The 23,588-nt window shown below is 34.3% G+C and overlaps 1 protein-coding gene across 6 annotated transcripts; it reads right to left on the reverse strand.

Moving 5' to 3' along the window:
- Positions 1-238: 238 nt before the first annotated feature.
- On the reverse strand, positions 239-23,232 carry sycp2l (synaptonemal complex protein 2-like). 6 transcript variants are annotated; one of them, XM_060862034.1, is made up of 28 exons: positions 23,173-23,232; positions 22,839-22,958; positions 20,982-21,487; positions 20,717-20,741; positions 20,550-20,635; positions 20,331-20,416; positions 20,027-20,061; positions 19,754-19,896; positions 19,569-19,621; positions 19,411-19,456; positions 19,229-19,321; positions 18,890-18,950; positions 18,571-18,740; positions 17,348-17,375; positions 17,211-17,253; positions 16,583-16,616; positions 11,124-11,173; positions 10,985-11,033; positions 10,789-10,900; positions 10,620-10,666; positions 10,302-10,404; positions 8,231-8,356; positions 7,713-7,822; positions 7,526-7,620; positions 5,602-5,701; positions 1,773-1,831; positions 1,607-1,688; positions 905-1,207 (listed from the first exon to the last, which is right to left on the reverse strand). In XM_060862034.1, the coding sequence occupies exons 3-28, from the start codon at positions 21,081-21,083 to the stop codon at positions 1,136-1,138; spliced, it is 2,010 nt and encodes a 669-aa protein (XP_060718017.1). In that variant the 5' UTR covers positions 21,084-21,487; positions 22,839-22,958; positions 23,173-23,232; the 3' UTR covers positions 905-1,135. The 6 variants fall into 6 exon arrangements, with proteins under 6 accessions (XP_060718018.1, XP_060718017.1, XP_060718020.1 ...); XM_060862035.1 differs by lacking the exons at positions 905-1,207; positions 23,173-23,232 and adding an exon at positions 239-624 and having other exon boundaries at positions 22,839-23,139; XM_060862037.1 differs by lacking the exon at positions 23,173-23,232 and having other exon boundaries at positions 8,231-8,305; positions 22,839-23,143.
- Positions 23,233-23,588: the final 356 nt, after the last annotated feature.

A 23,588-nucleotide genomic window follows, 5' to 3' on the forward strand; every position in this document is an offset into this window, starting at 1 on the left:
AAAAAAATATATATTGTACATAACTGCTACTTTTTTGTTGAGTGGAGGCATTACTGGTCATGAGATGTGTATTATGTACATGTGTGTCTTACATGTATGTCTTTTAATATGTATTTATTAAGACAGAAGTGCAATCTAATCAGAGATAATTCATTAATATAAAAATGGAAACATTTATAATTATTATTATTAATAATAATAATAATAATAATAATAATAATAATAGAGTTGATTTTTTAATTCAACATTTTTTATTTATTTTTAATTGCCACACATTCAGTGTGTAATGTTCTTTATATATATTTTTTTTAAATTAAAGATATGCAAAATATAGTTTGAAAAATGTTTACCCCATCACAAGGCAAGGTAAATGTCACTTAGTGAAACATGCTTGTTTTCATCAGCTTTTTTCACACATTATATAATATTTAAACAAACTTTTGTGTAAACAAATTGATTGAAACAATACATTTGAATACAAATAATGTAATTCACACAAATATAAATTATGCAATGATCAAAGTTGTAATATTCATGTGTAGTTTTCTAGCTGGAATCTGTGCTTGGACAAATTTCTCATTCTCTAGGGCTGTCTTGGGTCTCTGCAACTGGAACTGCAGTGGACTAAAAAAGTGCAATTCAGGAGCCAGTAACAATAACACTGTTATTTTCACTGTTAATATGTTTGTAGAATTGTATTTATTAAGATCTCTAAAATGTACCACCACCTTTTGTCCAACCTTATTTCTATAAATTTCATCATCATTTTGCATTAAACTACATAGCAGTTAATAGTGTATATATTTATTTTACATCACTGCATGTTATTGCATTTCATTCTTGGATAAGCAAATTTCGCCATAGATACTGGCAACTACATTGATTCTTCCTAATGCCCATGGCTCTAATGGGTCTATGGGTGGTATGCACATCTTAAAGGTGGGGTCTCCGTTGTTTGAGAAATGCTTCAGAAAACTGCGTTGGGCCAACAAACAAAACTAACGTGTAGCCAATGAGCAGAAAGGGGCGTGTCTTGTCAATATGTGTGGAGAGTGTGTTCAGTGCGCATGTGTGACGAAAGCGGTTTTAACATTGACATGGCGGATAAAAACAAAGAAAGAAAGTGAAGAAAGGCTTACGATAAGGCAAGAAGCAGGACCCTTGTTAATATAGGATCAGCTTTCCAGCGCTGGAGAGAACTGAACATCTTCCGAGTGAAACAGAGATAAACCTTTCACATTACTACAAAAACACATTTGTATTACCATAGTATTACTCATTGAGTTCATTTATTGATAAAAAAAAAAATATATATATATATATATATATATATATATATATATATATATATATATATATATATATATATATATATATATATATACACACACACACATACATACATACATACATATACCCTCGGTCAGCTGCCCCAACGGGATCCTCCATAATACTTGTCTGGGTTATACTTGGGTTATACTTGTCTGGTGTATATGTGGGGCAGAGCTATCAAAATGTCAACACTGGCTTTCAAACAACGGAGACCCCACCTTTAATGCAGCGGCAAAACTTTATGAAATATTTGTAGATATTAGATGATACATACCACGTTATCCATTGTTTCTCTTTCCTCTGCTTGGCTTTGGTTGGCATGGACATCCTCTCTTAAAACCTCTAGAGAATCCAACCTAGAAACAAGCAAAAAAAATATATTTGAAAAGCTAGACGCAGGCTTAAGATTTATCACACAGTCATGCCATATTTTAGACTACCTCTTCTGCTGTTTATCACAGAACACTGTCACAGTATCAGACACCGACTTCCAAAAACCCTGGAAAAAGACAAACAGTAAAATGGTGTACATTATTGAATGACTGTTATATAACTACTCAAAAAGCTGCTATATAATACAAAAAGAACCCTATATATAGTGTCATCTTATATTAATTATTTTCTAATAAAAGCACAAAAAATCTGTTCCTAATACTGCCCATCAACACTTGTCTTGTAGTTCATTCCAAAACATAGACAGTGCTGTACATTGAAAACTAACTTAGAGGTCAGCCTCATCACAACATAATAATTGCCAATTTCAAACCTTGGAGAAAATTATTCATTCATTCATTTAATCTGTATTGGTTATTGCAACCCAATATGCATTGGGATCAAAATGCAAAATGCTGCTGTCAGATTGCTCAGAGGCACAAAGAAGTGAGAGCACATTACTCCAGTTCTCATTTGTTTTTTAAATATCATAATCTGAATTATCCAAACAATATAAATAAATAAATAAATAAATAACACACAACAAAGTCTTCCGGGCTGAAACATTTGTATGTGTTGGCTTGTATTTGCTTGTCAGTCATTTTATAGACACCCCTGTAAAACCCCTTAACATCCTTATAATTCATTATGAGAAGAGGTATGTTTATGGAGTTGCAACTTTGCTTTCAAGCTGTACACAATATCATGACTGAGTGCTTGTATGAGTCAAAATATAGATGAATAAAAATATAGATAAAAAAATCTAATAAATTTGAATTCTGACCAGTTTAACAGTTAGATATCTTTTTTCACAAATGAGACCTAAATTGCCTTTAAATGTTAGTTGTAATATTTTAAAATCGAAAATGATCAGAAAAATCAAGTGTCACACAAGCCTTACTGGTACTATCCCTGATATTAACAACTAATAAAACGTTTAATTACCACACCCACACTTCTAAGCTCTCGGCACACCTCTCCCCCTCTTGAATTCTCAGTCGCCTTTCTCCCACTGTGCATGATCACAATTATTTATATGCACATGCATAGTTCTGCCATTAGGCCCTGCCATATTTTAAGAACATAAACCTGAGTATTCTCTATTGAATTAAATTTTAACTGTATAGCGCTTTTAACAATGGACATCTATTATGTATTATATATTATTTTCTCCCCAAAGCTGTATTTGTCCATAAAGAAAATGTATTCAAAGATGCAGTGAATAATTGCGGAAGCCACAAAGAACCTAAAGGCTACTTTTGTAATGGATAAAAATAAGGAAACAACTGCTCTGCAAAAAAAAACATTGCTAGGTTTCTTAAGTTTGCTCAACATTGCTTAGCCAAATGCATCTTGAAAGAATATTCTGTGTACAGATGAATCAAATCTTTGTGCTGCATAAGGTTCATAACCACTATCCATTATTAATGAATCTTTGATGTCATCCTTTAGAAATTAATGTGTCATCCAGAATTCAGTCTGTCTGAAGTGCTTAGGGTCATTGTCTTGCTGAATTAATCAAGGTCCATACAATAACCCAATAGAAATCCTATGGAAGAAACTAAAAAGTGCACTTCGTGCAAGTTCGTGTTGCTCATCATTTAGATCAAGCAATTTTATAAGGAGGAATGGGCAAAAATTCCTCCAACCCATTGTGCCAGATTACTAGTTACTGTAAATGTTTGGTTGCCATTATTGCTGTTCAACGGGGTCACAACAGTTAGTGAAAGAAAAGGATCACATACTTTTTCCTGAAGATATTTAATATATTTTTTTTAGATTTTCACAGAAAAAAATAATTCAATGAACCGAACCACTATAATATCTATTAGTAACCCTCATACCTTTGCTAAAAGTATTTAGACCAAATCACACTACTTCTGTGTGACAAAATATACTCTAATTGGATTAAACCTATAGAATACTTTGGAAATAATTCAGCTCATAATGTTAGAAGAAAGAAAGGTTACAATCAAATATGAACTATTATTTTCTTTAATATGGTCAATTTGTATAGACTTTCAACAAGGGACAATGTCTCAAAGCAGCTTTACTGAAATAAAAAAATTTGAATAAAAATGATAAAGTTTATAATTAAATGTATCCCTAATGACAGAGACTGTCCCTATACTATCTGTTCTTATTTCTCTCCTTTAATTTGGGTGGTCTGCCATCATAGGTGCCATATTCTAAAATTCAGATCCACATATTCATCATTTTAATCTCAAACCCAAATGTCTTTAGTGCTGACTTATGTGCTTTGCATTTTACAATACCCACCTCTATTGGTAGAGTTATCACTTACAACAGTTCAGATATGGCTGGTCCATGTGTGATGGTTGAGCCATCAGCTCTCTGAAACCCTCGCTGCACCCTTATTAGCCCAAAGACGTGACATACCCCATGTGTATGCCAAGTCAGAGTTAATTGTAAACTTTCTGCAGAAAACTCATGTACATGCTATTGTTGGGGACTTCATCTCTGCCATCTGTGCTGAGCACAGTTTTGGTGCTGTCATTGCCACCACTATCTTGAACTTGTCCCTGTGCAAGTCATAATCTAGTACTGCATATACATCTTAATTACCGTCATTGGTCTGGTAACAGGATCCATCTACAAACAAAACGTGTTGCTATACTATTACTTGATTTAAACTTAATTGGCTCCCACAGTATCCTTGCATATTTGTCCTCCATAGGTAAATGCAAATAGTAGTTGGTAATCAGGATGCATGGCACACTGAAGCATGATGTACTGTTCCTCATCCTGGCTCATCACCATGTATTGGTGAGCTAACACCTCTGGCAGGAGAGGTCATCCATTGGGGGTCTGTAAACCATAAAGTTTTTTGTATAACCTCAACAAGGGTCTGAATTCCCCTTATCTCCCAGCTAAGCCTGTTGCCTGTTTTTGTTTCTTGTTTCATCTTGCAACTACTTACATCCCCTTATCTCTAACAAGATCTCTAAAAGGCCAAAACCAGATCTCTAATATTTTCTAATCCTATATATATTTAGGCAGAGAAAGGGAAAGAAAGAGAAATATTAGAGAATTATTAGAATAATTCTCTAATATTTCTCTTTCTTTCCCTTTCTCTGCCTAAATATACAATTACTTTTTCTAAATGCAAGAATATGTTTTCTCTCAAATGCTACAATTCATTGAATCTGCAACACTAAGCTGTGTTGCAATTTGAAGTCTCATGGATATTTTCTGCTCCTCTCTTGCTAGTTCTCTAAAATAGGTTAGCTTGTTTTTTTTTTTTTTTGACATTATTTAGTTTGTAGCATTTATTTTGTCTTCATTAATAAGTGATAAAGTCTCAACATTTTCTGTTATTTATTTGTGGTAAGCACATCTATTTCTGGTTATTCACACTTCCCTAGTTAAACATCATAAATGTCTCCAACCTCTACTATGCTTAACATGTACTTAACATAATGTATACACATCTCTAACATTTAATTATTCCTCCCTAAATTTTCTTGACATTTAACCTCTCACTTCTTTTTCCCCCCAATCAACTTATATACTGTAGCACAAACAAAAGAATTGGCCTTGCAATGAAAGTAGTGAATAACAAAATAAAAGTTTCAAAATACTTCTTTATATACTTCTCAAATAATTCCCTTTACTGTATTTAGATATTTTCCAATAGATTTTGCTGTTGACTGACTGTTATTCAATGCAAAAAAAAGTACCATCTGCTTGCATTTATGTAAATGTCTGCCTGTGTTGTAATACATGTTTAAAATGTAGAAGATAATAACATTAGAAAAAGTGTAAAAGTGTGATTGTGGGCTAAAGAAATGCAAGTAAGTAAGGGAAAATGCAGACCACAGTTTCTCTTTCAATGTTCTTTAGGGAAAGACAGTTCTGCTCCAATTGACCCAGCTGCTGTACTACAGCATTTTGGAAGCATTCCAAGTGAATAAGCCTTTATATGAAAATAGAAAAATAGAGCAATGAATAAATGAATTAGACATGGTTTATAACATAATATGCCATTCATAACATCACTGAAACAAGCTACAAAATTCAAAGGTGGGTAAAAAATAACTGCAATTATTATTTTCTGAAAAATAAGTATTCATACCCACAGAACTTTTCCACATTTTGTCATGCTACAACCACAAACAAAAATGTATTTTATTGGGATTTTATGTGATGGACCAAAACAAAGTGGCACATAATCATGAAGTGGAGGGGAAATGATAAATGGTCCCAAACCTTTTTTTTTCTACAAATAAATATCTGAAAAGTGTGGCATGAATTTGTATTCAGCTCACCGGAGTCAATTGAATTTGGGAATGTCTCTTCTAGCTTTGCACATCTAGAGAGTAAAATTCTGCCATTCTTCATAAAATAGGTCAAGCTTAATCTGATTGAATGGAGAGCTTCTGTGAACAGCAATTTTGAAGTCTCGCCACATATTCTCAATTGGATTTAAATCTGGGTTTAGATTAAAGTCGCCTACTGCAAATGGACTTCATATGGCTTTGTTTCAACAATGTTTTTCTTCTTGCCACTCTTCCATAAAGGCCAGATTTGTGGAGTGCATGACTAATACTTGTCCTGTGGATAGCTTTTCCCACGTGAGCTGTAGATCTGTCTTCTTCTCTGATCAATACTCTCCTTAACCAGCCTGTCAATTTAGGTGGATGGTCATGTCTTGGTAGGTTTGCAGCTTGGGATATTGTTTTATAACCTAACCCTGCTTAAACTTTATCCCTGGTGTGTCTAGTGTCTTCCTTGGTCTTTATTTTGCTGTTTGTTCACTAATGTTCTCTAACAAACCTCTGGGGGCTTCACAGAAAAGCTGTATTTATACTGAGATTAAATTACACACAAGACTCAATTCACTAATTAGGTGACTTCTGAAGGCAATTTGTTCTACTGGATTTTATTTAAGGGTATCAGTAAAGGGGGCCGAATACATACAAAAATGTTGGACTCCATTTATCATTTTCCTTCCACTTCACAATTATGTGCCACTTTGTGTGGTCTATCAAATAAAATCCCAATAAAATACATTTTTGTTTGCAGTTGTAACATGAAAAAAAATGGGAAAAGTTCAGTGCATGACACTGTATATTAATATTATACTTTATATTAATTCAGTCCCTCTCAAAATATTGGAATGACAAGGCTAATTCTTTTGTTTTTGCTAAACACTGAAAACATTTGACTTGGAGATCAAAAGAAATAAGGGACAATAGAATCAAACACTCAGAAATTTAAAATTAAATTTCCTGATAATTACATCTACATGTGTAAAACAATTAGAATATGTCACCTTTTGTTTGCACTTACACATGTTAGTCAATCTAACAGGGCACTCCTAGGTGACAGTTTAAATTATTAATAGCGCTGAATAAATACTCTGGGTTGGAGACCTTGATTTTGAAAAAGACAAGCCAATATGAAGACCAGATAACTAACTATTGGAGAAAAAATAAGCATCTAAAACTGAGAAAAAATGAGAAATTGATCAGTGTGAATGCATACACATTAGGCATAGCCAATACAACAATCTGGGGTGTCTTGAAAAAGAAACTACTACTACTACCATGATACTACTAATAACCAGACATTAAACTTGAGCCCAGGAAAACAATAGCAGTCGATAACAACTCCTCCAATCCACCCTACCCTCGAATGATCTCAAAGCCAGAGGTCCTCAGTATACAGCATAAGACAGAAATGGCCTTGTCGTTCCAGTACTTTTGGAGGGGACTTTATTCTGTAAATGGCCTTTTACCTTTGATCATGCACAGTTTTTAACAAAGAGGATACAGTTTTCTGGCAGTCAGTCAAAGATTTCAGTGACTTTGTTTCAGTCTTCTTATACCTAGACTGTAAAATTAAATAGAGTCCATTTAACAAATGTCTACTGCATTTTCTCTTAATTTTGTATACATATATGCTTTCCAAGAATAATTACTTACAGAAAAATGTTCTTTTAGCTGAGCTTTAAAGGAATCAAAGGCTGCCATGACTCCAGAACTCAGCTCTGCCTCAGATTCATCATCTTCCAGCAATGCTTGGGTTATTGCTTCTATACACACACACACACACACACACACACACACACACACAATCATTGTGCTTAATCAATGTATAGTAAGAATGATGTGGCACTGTTTATTTATTTATTTTATTTATTTATTTGAATTAGGACAGTGCACATTAATCAACCAATCAGCAATGAGCATCAATGTAAATATGCCGGAATTAGCACAATAGCTAAATTTCATCCATTGTCCTAAGGCAGGTATCATAAAACACAAAATACAAATTACTTACAAACATAACATGCATGTAGACGTATTACACAGAACAACAGAGACTAAGTACAGTAAACACTTTTAAAATGGCAACTCTCAAAAAAAATTGAGTCTCTGTCTTTCTGTTTTCAGGCTGTAACTATAATACTGTTTAAAAAGAAACAACTAAGGGTTCCTACCATTTGCACTCTCCAGCGAGGGGGAGATGAATAGTTTTCTGGGTTTGAGTGTAGGGATAGAAAGCTGCTCCTCACCTCCAGCATCACAACCCAAATTCATTTCTGTTTGATAAAGATTCTCAAAGTCTAAGAAGAGATAGGGAAATCAGTAAAGAATATGCATGAATCTACAGTCCGTCACTGTCCTGAGCTTGCCTGTAGAGGACAACCATGTCAACCATTGGTGTTGGTTGGGTCACCTCTGGTTTTGGCTGAACCAGAAGTCCACCCAGTAGGCTTCAGCATTGCTGATCTGGTGATGTCAGCACATAGGCCTCTAGAATAAGCTGCTTTGGGGATGGAAATTCCTCTGCCTCTGGTATGAGTCTTAATACACCCACTCTGTCTTTTTAGCCTACTAGGCTGTCTGATGCAAAGATTATAACCCTACCTTTTTTTTTTTTTGGGAAAGGCCAGCCAGATTTGATCTGGATAATTAGGTAATCTCTCTCAATCAGTGTTTCAGAAATATACCCAATGAAAGAAAGCAACTCTGAAAGAAACCAAGTTCCCATACATACATAACTATTCGGTGCCGGTGTTGTTCAATCATCATAGTGATATGAAAATAAGACTATTCCCACATGGCATAGTCTTATATTCATATCACTATGATGATACTCTTATGTATAGCTGTACATTGTCACTGTATGGTATTCCTTTCTTAGACAAAATAGGCAGAGCTACTACTAGAGACACAAAAAGTGAACAATGATCAGCCATCTGGTTGCTGCTTCCAACTAGCACTAAAAACCCTCACTAGACACTACATTCTTCTCTGCAAAATCTGACAGATTGATTATTCAATTTTTTTTTTTTTTTTTTAATTTACCTCTCACTTTTAAAAACTGACATCACAAAGCAGATGTACACAAATATCACAGCAACAATATTTTTGGCCAGCACAGCATGACCGTGAACAATGCAGACAGTATGTGCCAGTGAATTATATGGCCAGTACAACTGTACTACCAGTATAGAACCAGTACCAGTGTGGGGAACACCTTTAGCATGCATGCAAAGGACATTCTGCATATTTACAAAAAAACATTTTCTCTGGGACAACTTGTCACTAGTATGCAGGTAATGTTGCCACATTTGTTAAATCTATGATGAATTCAGAAATCACATTAAAGCTCATACTTAAATATTGCTCAGAAGCTCCAGATTACACAACTCCACTGGAATATACTGTATATAGGTGCAGAAAGGACATTATTCCTTTTAAGGTTTCTTCTTTGTATAATTTCATTTAGGGTTTCCATGCCAGTGTTGCCACTGGCTTGCTCATTGCACTGTTTGCATCTGTATTTTGAAATTTTTAACTTTGTCATTTATATTCTGATTTTTTATACTTCTGTGAAGCTACTGTGAGACAATGTCCATTATTAAAACCACTATATAAATACAACTAAATTCAACTGAAAATACAATTTTAAACAAATAACAGAATATGAAAAAAATACTTAAAACATCAAGCAACATCAAGGGGTTTATGTATAGTGATTTACATAATAATAAAAACCCTTTTTACTTGTTTGCATACAGCCACTTACAAAAGTGTGTGTGACCCACAGAACAACTGCATATTATGCCAATCAATCATACACCAATGTATCTTGATCCAAAAGTGTATGTCTCTGTGCTGTCTGTGAAACAAATTTGACAGCACATTCCATCTGTGTAGAACATAACAGACATCCATTCTGACAAAGCCCTCCTTGTCAGATTGTCAAACCCAAGGCACAGGTTTATTGTGAGCCAACACATCCTTTATTTGAATCACACATCTGGCGCACCCAAACTTCTGCTTGGTTTGAGCGAAAATATGCACCTACTCTCAACCATTTTGGGAAAAATTGAAAAGAGTTGCTCTAAAAACACTATTAATCAAGGACTTTAGCACCTACTGTGGCAACCATGGCATGGAATGTGATGTTCACCTTTGAGTGAACATGATGTGATAAATAATTTCGCCATCAACTGAGCAAAATACAGTTTGTCTAAATTTAAATAATTCATTGTGACTTGCTTGAATCCAGAACAGACTCCTTGGTTTGGTGGGAAAGATCCAGATTCTGCTTCCCATCCATTCCTTGACACCTCTCTCTGACTCTGTGTTTAGGAGTTGATTCCTTTCAACAGTGAGCATTAACATACATACAGAGTTATGTTAAAACAAATATTTATCATAAACTCCTATTTCTTGCAAAAGATATTTACTATGCTTTTTTTCAATAAGCTCAACTATTCCTGAGTCCATGTTCATTGACATAAGATCAAAGGGAACAGCAGTTGTTTACATTGACTACTAAGTTATAGTTTCGCAATAAAAAAAGAAGAATGTTACCTTAAAGTACATTTCCTCATTACTACTTGGTGAGGAAAGGGGGAGAACTACAAGAAAAGAAAGAAATTAAGTTTCTTGCACTATTATAGACAAAAATTAGACTATTATTATTATTATTGGAAAGGAGAATCAGGACATAAATGGATTTGATGAGTTACATGTACTGTACCTTTGAGTTTACTTTTCAGCCGCATCTTTTTCCTGGTGTAGTCACACTGAAGGAAAGGTCTCTCACCAGACACACAGCTGTCACTTTCTGAGTGAAACATCCTAATTTTCCTCTGATGAAAATACAAAATACATGACAAATGTAAATTGAAGTATAAAAATCTTTCCTTAGAGAACACAACAGAACATTCAACAACCTTTTGTGTAGATTTTGCAGATGGAAACGACTTAACAGAACTGACAGACCTAAAAGGGAAAAAGGGCAAGTCAGTATTACTGTATTCAAAAAATGAATAAATAAAAACTTTACACTTGAGTGCAAGATGATCTTTTTACCCATTTGAAGAGACAGACTGACTGAAGACAATGTCTTTAGCTTGTGCCACCTGAGCAACAGAACAGAAATGAATTTAACTCAAGTCTGATTATTTGCCTTAAAACCAGATCTGTGGCTGTGGCCTGCTTTTTAATCCAGCCCAAAAATGCCACCTGTGGAATTGCTTTTTAACAAGGTTGCTTTTGCAACCTAGTTCCAAAACTAGCACCAACCCAATATTTATATCGAACATTGCTCTCGGACATTGATATTTCTACCTTAACATTTAACAAATTATTTAAATAATAATTACACTTAACAATTTCCTCTTTCAAGTTGAGCTGTATATGTACTCTTGCTGATCGAATGTGTGCCCCTATTCCTGTCACATGTTTACTACTGTAGCTCCTCTTGCTCTCCAAACCTGTAAGTCAACTAAGAAAACTCTTAACAGACAACAATTAGAAGCTAAATTATAAAAATATAGTTTTAGAAACAGAGGCGAATCCCTTTCAGAAAGAGAGGCCCATACCTTAGTGAAAGAGCAAAACCAGAACCACTAGTTGTAAACAGATATCCAGATTTTCCTATTTTCCATTTTACCAAAATGTGGGTTGACACAATGTTCCAAAACATAAGCTTGTGGCTTTTTTTTAAAAACATGAACAGCACCAAAGTGGATCATCTAAAATCGCATCAGATAGTTGTGGGTTCATACTCAAATTACCATTTAACTTTTGTGGTGATAGCTCAATAAGCCCTGACAAATGGCTGCAGAAATGTGATTGGTCAATATTGGCCATATTTATGTAATTTAGTCATGAAAACTAGTTATAGATTAACATCATAATAAACCATTCAACATGATCAGACTAATGGTTTCAGAGAAACACATCTATTTTTATAGGTATGGTTAAATGTTAAATGTAAACACTTAAAAAAGCAGATCTCTGAAAATATGTTCTCATTCAATAATATTGCTTGTTGATGTTATTAGTTATGATACTTTGAAAAGTTTGTTTATATTTTTTTGATAGACAAAAATATGACCAAATTCTAATCAAATTTGTCATATAGGAAGAAAGACTTCTGTGAGAAAAGAAAGCTTAAGGCTAAAGTGACGTCATAAAATTATAAACGCAACAGTTTTGTTTTTGTCCCCATTTTCCATGAGCTGAACTCAAAGATCTAAGACGTTTTCTATGTACACAAAAGGCCTATTTCTCTCAAATATTGTTCACAAATCTGTCTAAATCTGTGCTAGTGAGCACTTCTCCTTTGCCGAGATAATCCATCCACCTCAGAGGTGTGGCCTATCAAGATGCTGATTAGACAGCATGATTATTGCACAGGTGTGCTTTAGGCTGGCCACAATAAAAGGCCACTCTAAAATGTGCAGTTTTTATTATACAGCACAATGCAACAGATGTTGCAAGTTGTGAGGAAGTGTGCAATTGGCATGCTGACTGCAGGGATGTCCACCAGAACTGTTGCCTGTGAATTGAATGTTAATTTCTCAGTGATACATCCCTGTTTTTTTTTTTAAACAGTGCAAAGTGAAATCAAAGACCTTTTGCTACCGTTTTCCAACAAAGATAACTCCAAAAAGCAATCTTGGTGTGCAAGGCGGAGTTGCAAGGAGAAAACCACTATTGTCCAAAAAGAACATTGCTGCCTATGAAGTTTGCTAAAGATCATGTGGACAATTCTAAGGACTCTTTGAAAAATAATTTGTGGACGAACGAGATTAAAATAAAACCTTTTGGTTCAAATGAGATGCATTATTTTTGGAGAAAGGAAAATACTGCATTCAAGCCAAAGTCCCTAATCCATAATAATGTTGTGGAAGGACGTGAAAGAAGCAGTTCATGTGAGGACTCCCAAAGAATTCCAGTGCTGAAGCTTTTCTGTACTGAGGAATGGAATAAATTTCTTCCAAGCCATTGTGCAGGACACATCAACAGTTACTGGAAACTTTACTTGCAGTTATTGCTGCACAAGGGGTAGTCATAGATACTGAAAATAAAGGTTCACACACTTTTGGCAGTCACAGGCATAATGCTGGATCATTTTTCCACATAAAGTACAGTATAATATTTTTGGCTCATTTGACTGATTGCATTCACTTGATATATAATATTTGGGTTATATTTATGCAGAAATGACTGACACCATTTCAAGTAACACTGTACAGTATATACATACACACACAGTCTTGGCCAAAAGTTTTGGCAGTGACAAATTTTGTGTTTTGCAATGTTTGCAGCTTAAACTGAACAAAATTTTACTGGTTTTGACCCTGGTATAAAACGACCAGCTAACAGCATTTCTCTACGTAAGTCATAGCATCAGCACATTTGAAAGTGTCATTAATTACTAGTCAGGCAAAATCTCTATCATATTGATTGGATTTTAAGAACAGACTGATTACTATAAAAAAGGAAAGATGTGCCTCCAATCATTGTGTTCTTTTTAGCAATGGTTACGCCCAAAGAAATTGTGCAGCTATCATTGCTTTGCATCAAAATGGCCTCACATGCAAGGAAATTCAGAATATTGCACCTAAAAGAACCATTTACTGGATCATCAAAAACTCGAATGAGAGAGGTTCGACTGCAGTGAAGGTGGTGTCAGGACGTCCCAGAGTGTCCAGCAAGTGCCAGGACTATGAGGAGGACTACGAAATCGCATCTGCACGCACGAGGAGGTGAAGACATTTGGACAACGGCCTGGTGTCAAGAAAAGCAGCAAAGAAGCCACTTCTCTCCAAGAAAAAACATCAAGACAGACTAACATTCTGCAAAAGATACAAGGATTGGACAGTAGAAGACTGGTGCATAGTTATTTTCTCTGATGAAGCTCCCTTCTGACTATTTGGGACATCTGGAAAATCGAATGTTGATTGTTTCGGGAAGAAAAGGTGAACTTCACCAGGAGTCCTGTGTCATGCAAACAGTGAAGCATCTTGAGACCATTTATGTGTGGGGTTGTTTTTCAACCAAAGGAGTGGGATCACTCACATTTGTGCCCAAAATCGCTGGCCTGAATAAAGAATGGTATCAAAACACCCTGCAAGAGCAAATTCTCCCAATGACCCAGGAGCAATTTAAGGATGATCCCTGCATTTACAAGGCAAGAGTGATAATGAAGTGGCACAATCATTACCATAGAGACCCTGTGATCAATCCTCAAAGGGTGAGTAGACAAGCAGAAGCCCACAAATTGTGATCAACACTGAGCACTAATAAGGCAAGAATGGATCGCCATTAGTCAGGATTTGTCCCAGAAGATAATATCCAGCATGCCAGAGCAAATTGCAAATGTTATGAAGAACAAGGGTCAACACCATAAATATTGAGTGTTGGCACATAAATGTTTTTTGCCAATAAAACTTATGAAATGCTTATTATTGTTAGATTATGCAGGTTGTTAGCATACATGACTGCACACGTACCTCTGTGTCATCAGAATCATTTATTAGAGCGTATTTGTCTTCTGTTGTGAATGACCTACATCTGCAGATACCAAAAAAATGTGTGAGTGTACATGTGTGTCACATTTGGCAGATGTGAAGAAATATTTCAAAAAGAAATATATATATATATATATATATATATATATATATATATATATATATATATATATATATATATATATATATATATATTTTAATCAATTTACAAAAATGCACAGTGTTCAAACAGAAGAATAATCTAAAGAAAATCAATATTTGATGTGACTACCGTTTGGCTACCCCCAGCATCTGGCACACTTTCTATGCTTGCACCATGTCAGGGATTTTGTAGGCATCAGAGTAAGGTGTAAATAACCAAATATACCAAGAAGGTGCTAATGATCTTCAGTTTCATACGTGGGTTAAAACTGCGTGTGAAACACCAAGACATACTACTGTATCTAGTACGAGTTATATGGTGCTATGGTGAGGTTGTGGAAGACAGTTTCATGTCACAGAAATACATAAATAAACAAAATTTAACAAAATTAATACAAAAATACAAAACTGTGTACAGCTACAAAACACAAGGTAGTTTTACTGTCAGCAAGGTCTCTCCAATGAAAAACTTTCAAAGTAAACTGGGGTTTCACAATGTGCTGTTGAATTATGAAGGAGCAGAAAGAAGTTGAGGACCATAGTTCCTTGTTAGCCAAGGAAACAATGCAGCAGATGAGACACATCATGCTTACTTCCCTTCGACATCTTCAGATGTCCAGCAGTGACATCAGCAAAGAACTCGCGGAAACAAGCGGGAACCAGGCACACTGATCTTCATGGAAGAATTGTGGCCAAAAAGCCACACCTCCAACATGAAAACAAGCCACACCTCCAACATGAAAACAAGTCTCAATTAGGCACAAACTGGGGTGTAGAAAAAGCAGGCGCTCTGGACTGGTGAGCCAAAACTTTAAATATGTGGGTGTGGGTATTGACAGTGGTACAACAAGGAGTGTCTGGACGCAGCAGTGGAGCATGGTGTAGGTTACCTGCAGGTTTGCATTTCCGAAAATGGAGTGTGAGATTTGTCCAGGATTAATTTCTCAATGCTGAAAAATACTGGCGTAAAAATAATGGCGGACACTTAATCAGGCAATACCATCATGGAGGCAGCTGACTGGCTCAAAATGTATTCTGCAGCAGGACAACCACCACAAACATACCATCAGTAAATTAAGCTAAGCTAAAGAACTATCTTCAGCATAGAGAAGAACAAGTATTTCTGGAAATAATGATTTGGCCCCCCCACACACCCCGATCTTAAACTCATCAAGTCAATCTGGGATTACATAAAGAGACAGACTTGAGACAGTTTACTTCCACAGAAGATCTGTGGTTAGTTCAAAACAAAATTGTGTGCAACAAGAAAAGAATTGCAGGGAAAGAGTGGTCACACCAAATATTGATTTGGATTCTCTACTGTTCATTTCCTTTCCATCTTGTTAATTGACACAAACTAACACTTCCGTTTTTGAAAGCATTTCTTACTTTACAGCATTTTTCACACCTGCCTAAAACGTTTGTGTGTGTGTACATATTATATATATATATATAAAATATATATATATATATATATATATATATATATATATATATATATATACATACACACACACACACACACATACATATATATATATATATATATATATATATATATATATATGTGTGTGTGTGTGTGTGTGTGTGTGTGTATATATATATATATATATATATATATAGATATATATACACACACACACACACACACACACACACACACACATATATACATATATATGTACTATGTACACACACACACACACACACAAAATGTGTGTAAATTATAAAGAAATAAAGATGAGATTTAATTTCACTTGTTTGATGGCAATTTCCCAAGCCCACTTCGAAGAGTAAAGGAACCCTGGGAAAAAGATAAAATGTTGTAACAAAGTTCTCTATTGTCTGAGCAAGATCAATACTTACTTGAGCTCTTCCTGTAGTCTCTGTCAAAGGAGTACTAAACGGGAAAAAAAAATAAAAAATGGTATACATAAACATACCAGTGTTTGATAAGAATTGTCTAAATTTTTGCAGAGAAAGAAATAGGACTGAATCATCTTAATCCAATCAAATAATATACTGACGGAAAAAAGAATTGCAACTCTTATTAGACTGGCAAAACTAAACAAAACAGGAAAATAGTTACAAATAATTTGTGGGAAAATTTGCCTTGTATCTTGCTATATCGAGAATGGGTCTGAATGTATAACTGTGGTGGGGATGTACAGGACAGAGTTTTTATAAATGCCAATGGCATGAAATGGGTGTTCCACTGTATTGTGTCAGCCAACAGTTTTGCTTTTGCAATAAGACCAGATCTTGTAGACCAGTTATATGCATATAGACCAGTTGGAACAAAGTGGCTTCTGGTACCACTGGTACATGACAAGCGCTGCTCTGAGATGTTTTATTCCAAAAACTTTTTTGTCAATCAAGATGATGCCAACATTTACAGAAAAATAAATAACCTATAATTATAGGTATCAGAAAATGCATTTCTTTCTCCCATCAATATGCAGAATGTAAAATAAATACTAGTTGAGTTATATACCTGGTGAATGTATTTTTAATTTCAGACGGAGTGGTTTGAATCCCTGAACGAGAAACAATTTTGTGTATTGAGAACTGTATTGCATTCTTTAAAAAGTTAGATATATTTTGGCGCATAAGTAATGACATTTCACACACCTGAATCTTCCTGACTAAATGCAGAATGCTGCAAATACATTGCAGAAACAAGTTATACAATTAGTATTTCATAATGTACAAAACATTACACTTTCTCTCATCTTGCCACTCATTGAATCAGAGGACTGTTATGAACGGTACTACATGAATAGCCTATAGATTGTATATACATTAAAAATCTTCAAATTAAGACATTTCTTACATAATATCTGATGTGATTAAGTGTGTCTAGAGCAAAGTTATTGTACGATTAGTAAATATACAAAAAAAGTTAGAATTGTGCTTTTTGCAGAATGTGACAGATCAGACATGTTTGTAAGAGACTGCCTTTATAACCAATTATAATATCTTATTACATGAGAACCTATATAAAAATGTATTTCATCTTTGATGTTTCTGCATGCTGCAGAAGATGACCTGACATTCCGGTGTCAGTAAGGTCATGATTATGGCAATAAAGAAACCACTGATGTTCCACTATATTACCCTGTTCCATATTACTATATTACATGTTCATGTTTCAATCATTTTTAAGTGGTTGACTTCACTTTGATGCTATAGATTTAAAGCTAAAAACTCATACTAGATAGTATGTCTAATGGTTATCAGGTTATCAGTATTACTTTAAGACTTTGTTCCAATGTTTTTGCTCATCTAAAAATGGGGTTCGCTGCCATGAAGTACCATGTTCTAAGAGTTTAACAAATCTATATGCAAATATCATATAGATGAAATGATGAATCTATCATTTTAAATTTATTTTCTAACTCAATCCCAAATGTCTTCAGTGTACAGCAGTACAGCTTCCAGTGCTTTCAGATGGGACTATAATCGTGGTTGAATGAATCAATCCTACTATCCAGTGTCACTTGTATGAGGATTGGTTCCCCTTAGAATACGTTTCCTCTCAGGGATGCTTCCTCATGTCATATTCCATGAAACTGTAATGGTCATTAGGGGCCTACGGGTGGTTTTTATAAGTACACTTTGAATGACAAACTATTTTGGTGTTTCTTTTTTGGCCCTTTTTAGCATTGATGTTGGCCTGAGACCCCTTGCTGTTCACAAAACAAATCTACACCAAAAGCTGCCATTTTTGCCAAGAATCGGGAAATAACCCCTACCCTTACAACTGTATCTCCATTACTAAATTATGCAGCCTCAGGTCAGGAAGTTGTATTCTGTTGTAGTTTTACATCCATATTTACAAAAATCCAATAAACCTTTATGGTATCCATCAGCTGTAATTCAGCTACCTCAGCATAGACTTTTTTCAAAGCAGTTTGAATGTCATGCCTACAGTCAAAAGTAATCTGCACCATTTTTCCAGTGATCTTCCCATGAGACACAGGAAGAGACATGTGAACACTCAAAATCTTCTGTTCACCACATTCTAAGAAGAGAAGAAATCCTTGCTCAAAAAAAGAACAGCAAAAGGTATGTATAATTGTCCACATACAGAAAACAAGCATAATCTAGTATAAGTTTGTTTTTAATGCTAGCCTTGTTGTCAGGCCATAGATGATGGTGCATCTGACTCACCTTGTAGATTGTATGAACTTACAGCTTCTATAGGCAAATTAATAAGTTCCCATAGGGTTTCCTATAAATAATTATAAAGTTATGAACAAGTTTAATAGAAAAACAATTTTATAGAAAACGGAACTTTTTAAAAAGTATACATTGGGTTTTTCAGCCTGTCATGAGTTAATGTTTATTTACTGAGGCATTCTGTAAAACGTATACACCATTTATTGGATATAAACTAAACTCACAATATTTATGGCTTATAATTCATTCATGTGAATTATCATGTGTACAAATGAAATGACTGATAAAACTGATGTCAAAATTAAGGCAAGTAATAAGCTCAAAACTCACTTGAGCGTCATTTACATAGAAGCCAATGCAAGATGTCCCAATGTTGAAGTCTATCCAGAACTTCTGCAAAAGTTCATCCTCAGGTTTAAACAACTAAGTAAACAAAAAAGCATTAATGTGGAATAAAAAAATATTATGTACACAAGGTAAGTTATGAAATTTTGATTTCTTCAAAATCTTACCTCAGTGGTGTCTAGAAATGCCCTTAGGCATGGATATGAAAACACTCTGTGTGCATTTGAGAGAAAACATAATTCATAATTCATAATATGTCAAAGCAGAATATTGCTGACGGTTCCAGTGTATTACATTGCAATACAAATACACACTAAGCACATACCTTCTTGAGCTTCCAAAATAACTGTTGAGTTCATTCAGAAATATCCTACAATCCTTTATACAAAGGCATTAATAATAGAAACAGAGAAATTCAAGGAAATCATATTATGAATCAAATTCAAGGAATTCATCATTCTGATGAATAATCTACAGAAATTTGAATGAGAAATTACTGTAATAACATACTGTTTCAAACTCTTTAACCCTTATTGTTATGAAAGTTGAAGCAAAGCTTCTGTAGCTGAACCACTTGCCAGCCAGTTCCTCCCTTTGTTTCTTGGGCGTCATCCGACAGAGTGCCTCAGAAATAGCCACCTGCATTTCATAATCTAAGAAAAAAAAGAAATTAGGCATTTGATTAAAATTTATTTTTAAAATGTTGGGCTGACACCTGCATGAATACATGCGGTGATAAATGTGTTGGACTACAGCAAATATAGTAGAAAAAGGATGACCTACCACCAACATCAATTATTGCATTAGCAAACTCCGCTCTAAAAATACATAAACAAAAGTATTCAAATTCTGCTTAAAAATGTAGTCAGTGTGTAAATATTGCAATGTAAAAACATGGCATGCCTCGAAATGACCTGTATTGTAAACCCTAATACCACTAGGAGGCAATGTTTGCTAAACATCAGATCTCACACCTAGTCCATCAGTAACAGTGAATTGCATTGCATATACTTCTATATTTCGTACTCCGTGTTTATTGCTTGTGTAAATCTTTTTTCCAGCACTTTATACTGACAAATAAACTTACAGCAGAGAACTATGATCAGACTGACATATTTTTTTGCGAGTCTCTTTTGAAGCACTGTCCAGCATTGAATTTATTGTCTTAATGGCCTGAGAGTGAACAAAAGAGGGGGGAAAAAAACAAAAAGTTAGAATAGAATAACATTTGGTTATTGTTGAATTTTAATAGCAATATTGTCCACCTTAAATGATATTATTCAAAACATTTTGAAACTAAACTGACCTCTAGACGAAGACTGAAATGTACATTTTGGTCAATCACAACAGCACCAAACCTCAGTATAAAAATTTCCAAAATCTTAGTGCTGCCTGCCACAAAGTCACAAAGAGATTACAAATCAACACAAAAAATTAAAACATTTCAAATGAAAAAACAAAATGTGGGGCCACCTTCACTGCTGCTCTGGCAAAGTCTCTGAAAGAGATAGAGAGAGAAAAAAAAAAGTTATTATATATATATATATATATATATATATATATATATATATATATATATATATATATATATATATATATATATATACACACATATATACATTTCATAGCTTTTCTTTAATAAAATAGTTGAGAAATTATTTGCTGAATCCAATGCATATCTTGGCTTGGTAAATTTTGGCTTTAACTAAAACCATGTATTATAAATAGATTACATTACCATTGACACTTCAAAGAACACTTCCACGATCCGCATTGGAGCTTTATTTAGTTTCTCATGCACCTTTAGATGCTCACAAACCATCTCAAACCAATTTAGCATGTTTGGGGGAAAAAAACATTATGTTAACCTATTAAATCTCCTCCTCCCCCTGAAAGGATGGGTAAATTTATGATACATTTTTAATGTACAAACAATAAATATATGAGCAACTAGGGGAAAAAAAAAATCAGTCCCCAATTACATTCCACCTAAAAATAAATAAATAAATAAACACACCAACGTTTTATAAATTTGGTCTGGTATTCAGTTGTATCTGATGACTGAATTAAATACATTATGTATAGTACACAAATGCATAGTACACAAATAAAACATAAATCACTTATCTTGATCATTAACCCCCCAGAGACCAGCTGCGTCATGCAGTCTTCGTGTTTGTACATCACTTGTTCAAGAGCCCGTAATATCAGTGTAACATTTTTAAATTCATTTTTATGCAAATCCTGTGGAATAAAAAGGACACATTTGGCCACATATGAACCAAAAAAGCGAAGGATTAATGAAGGTGATGGATTAATCTCATGTCCTAGAATCCTCTTTAAGTGACAACACAGAGACCCTCATAAAGGACTGAAATCCAATGAGATTTATTATACAGAACACACTCAAATGTACCGAACCTGGATGGATATCATTAATTTATCTTTTTTAATCCAGATTTGGATCTGTCCTGGTTATCGAGGCGTCGCGCGCACGCACACGTCACTATTGCGCGCCCAGTTATTCGTGCTTCTTCATACATTTTAAACGTATAAGAATTTTTTTGATCATAAAATATAAGTATATGATATCTATCTGGAAGCGATTTCTTGTAAGGTCGTAGTTATAAAGAAAAAAAATACTTGCTTTATTGATGTTCAAGATCAATAAATGAACGCAAGACGCTATTTCTACATTCTGTGAAATATTAATAATAATGACTTAAAGCGTTAAACAAAAACAATCTCTACAAAATGTCTGTACGCTTTTGTGGCTCAGAAGAAACGGGGATTGTTCCTGTGCCTCTGGCATAACTGTATAATATAAATACAGCAAACCACAATAAAGCAAAGCAAATACATAACTTTACGTTAGTGATTAATGTAACAGTCATTCTATTCATGATAAGAATAGAATGTCAGACTATTCATGATAAGTTGCTTCTAAATGCATTTTCATGTTTAAATAATAGAGGGATTTCTCACAAGCATCGATTTCACAAAAATGTATCTAGATCATAGAAAATAGAAATAAATGATGTAATGAAATTACTTAATTTATCCTCATTAACCACTTTAACCTTATCCTGGTCCTAGTGGAAGACATCCTGAGAGGAGGGACAGTGGACTCGAATGGAACTCTTTAGCACAGCGATAGTACAATAAACCATTATTTTGTGTTTATTATTAAAAATAATCGGGTGCGAGTTTCATTCAGCCCCTTATTTAACGTAACTTTGTTTCTGTCAAAGTTAATTGTTTATTTTTTTTTATTTGCTTATTATTTAAATTGTAAGTAAAGTATTGTTATTCTGGATAAATAATAATAATAATAATAATAATAATAATAATAATAATAATAATAATTTCTATTATTAATTTATAATAAGGCGAAATGATCCATTGTTAGATCTATATGGATAAACAGCATATTATTAAACTGTTAAAGGCTCCACCCAAAAGCTCAAGCTTTCATAATAAGGAATATACAAATAATTATCTGCGCTGGCCTTTGATTACCCTCTTATAATAAATAAATAAATAAATAAATAAATAAATGAATAAATGAATAAATAAATGTCTTAAAAGCAGATACCCTGCATGCAATTTCATCCAGTTGGTCGATCAGAGACAATGATGATTTCTCCCCAATAATCAATAGAAAAACTGAGGTAACATTGTTGGTGTTGAAAGCAGTCTCCAGTCGACTTGCAAGCTGCATAAACACAAGATAAAACTGCATGTAACTGAACCCGTATGAGCAAGTTGCAAGATGCCAAAGCCTCGGGTGTCGATGGCAGTTCGGTTATATTGTACAAATCTTTTCGCAAAATATACACATCACTGGTAGATAATTTGTCAGTGCCTCTTATGTGGGAATACTTTACTTTTGAAATAAGTAATCAAACGTGTTGTCAAATTACACTTACACTCATGATTTAACAGGAACTGACGAGCTCACAACAGACAAACAAACACAGCTGCGCTCCATTAGAGAACAATGGCTCCAAACGCACGTGGTTACTGTTTTGAGACTTAAATGAGAGGTGATTTTTTTCTCTGGCAGCTGCCTGCACAAATTTTAGGTCCTTCAGCAGAGATTGGAATTTGTTTCTCGCAAATTGGAATTTATTTCTTCTCAAGAAATAAAACACACCGAACAATTGTTCAAAACTCCTTGCAAGAACCGGCATATAATTACATTGGTTTGTGGCTGTAAATTAAAGACAGTATCTTTTAAATAATAGAATTAACAATAAAATACAAGATATGAAATTATTAATGGAGCATATTTTTTTATATCATATTAAAATCAATTGGCAATGCAGTGATTAATGCAGTGATT

This window comes from Tachysurus vachellii, chromosome 25, assembly GCF_030014155.1.
Source record: "Tachysurus vachellii isolate PV-2020 chromosome 25, HZAU_Pvac_v1, whole genome shotgun sequence".
Lineage (NCBI taxonomy): Eukaryota > Metazoa > Chordata > Actinopteri > Siluriformes > Bagridae > Tachysurus > Tachysurus vachellii.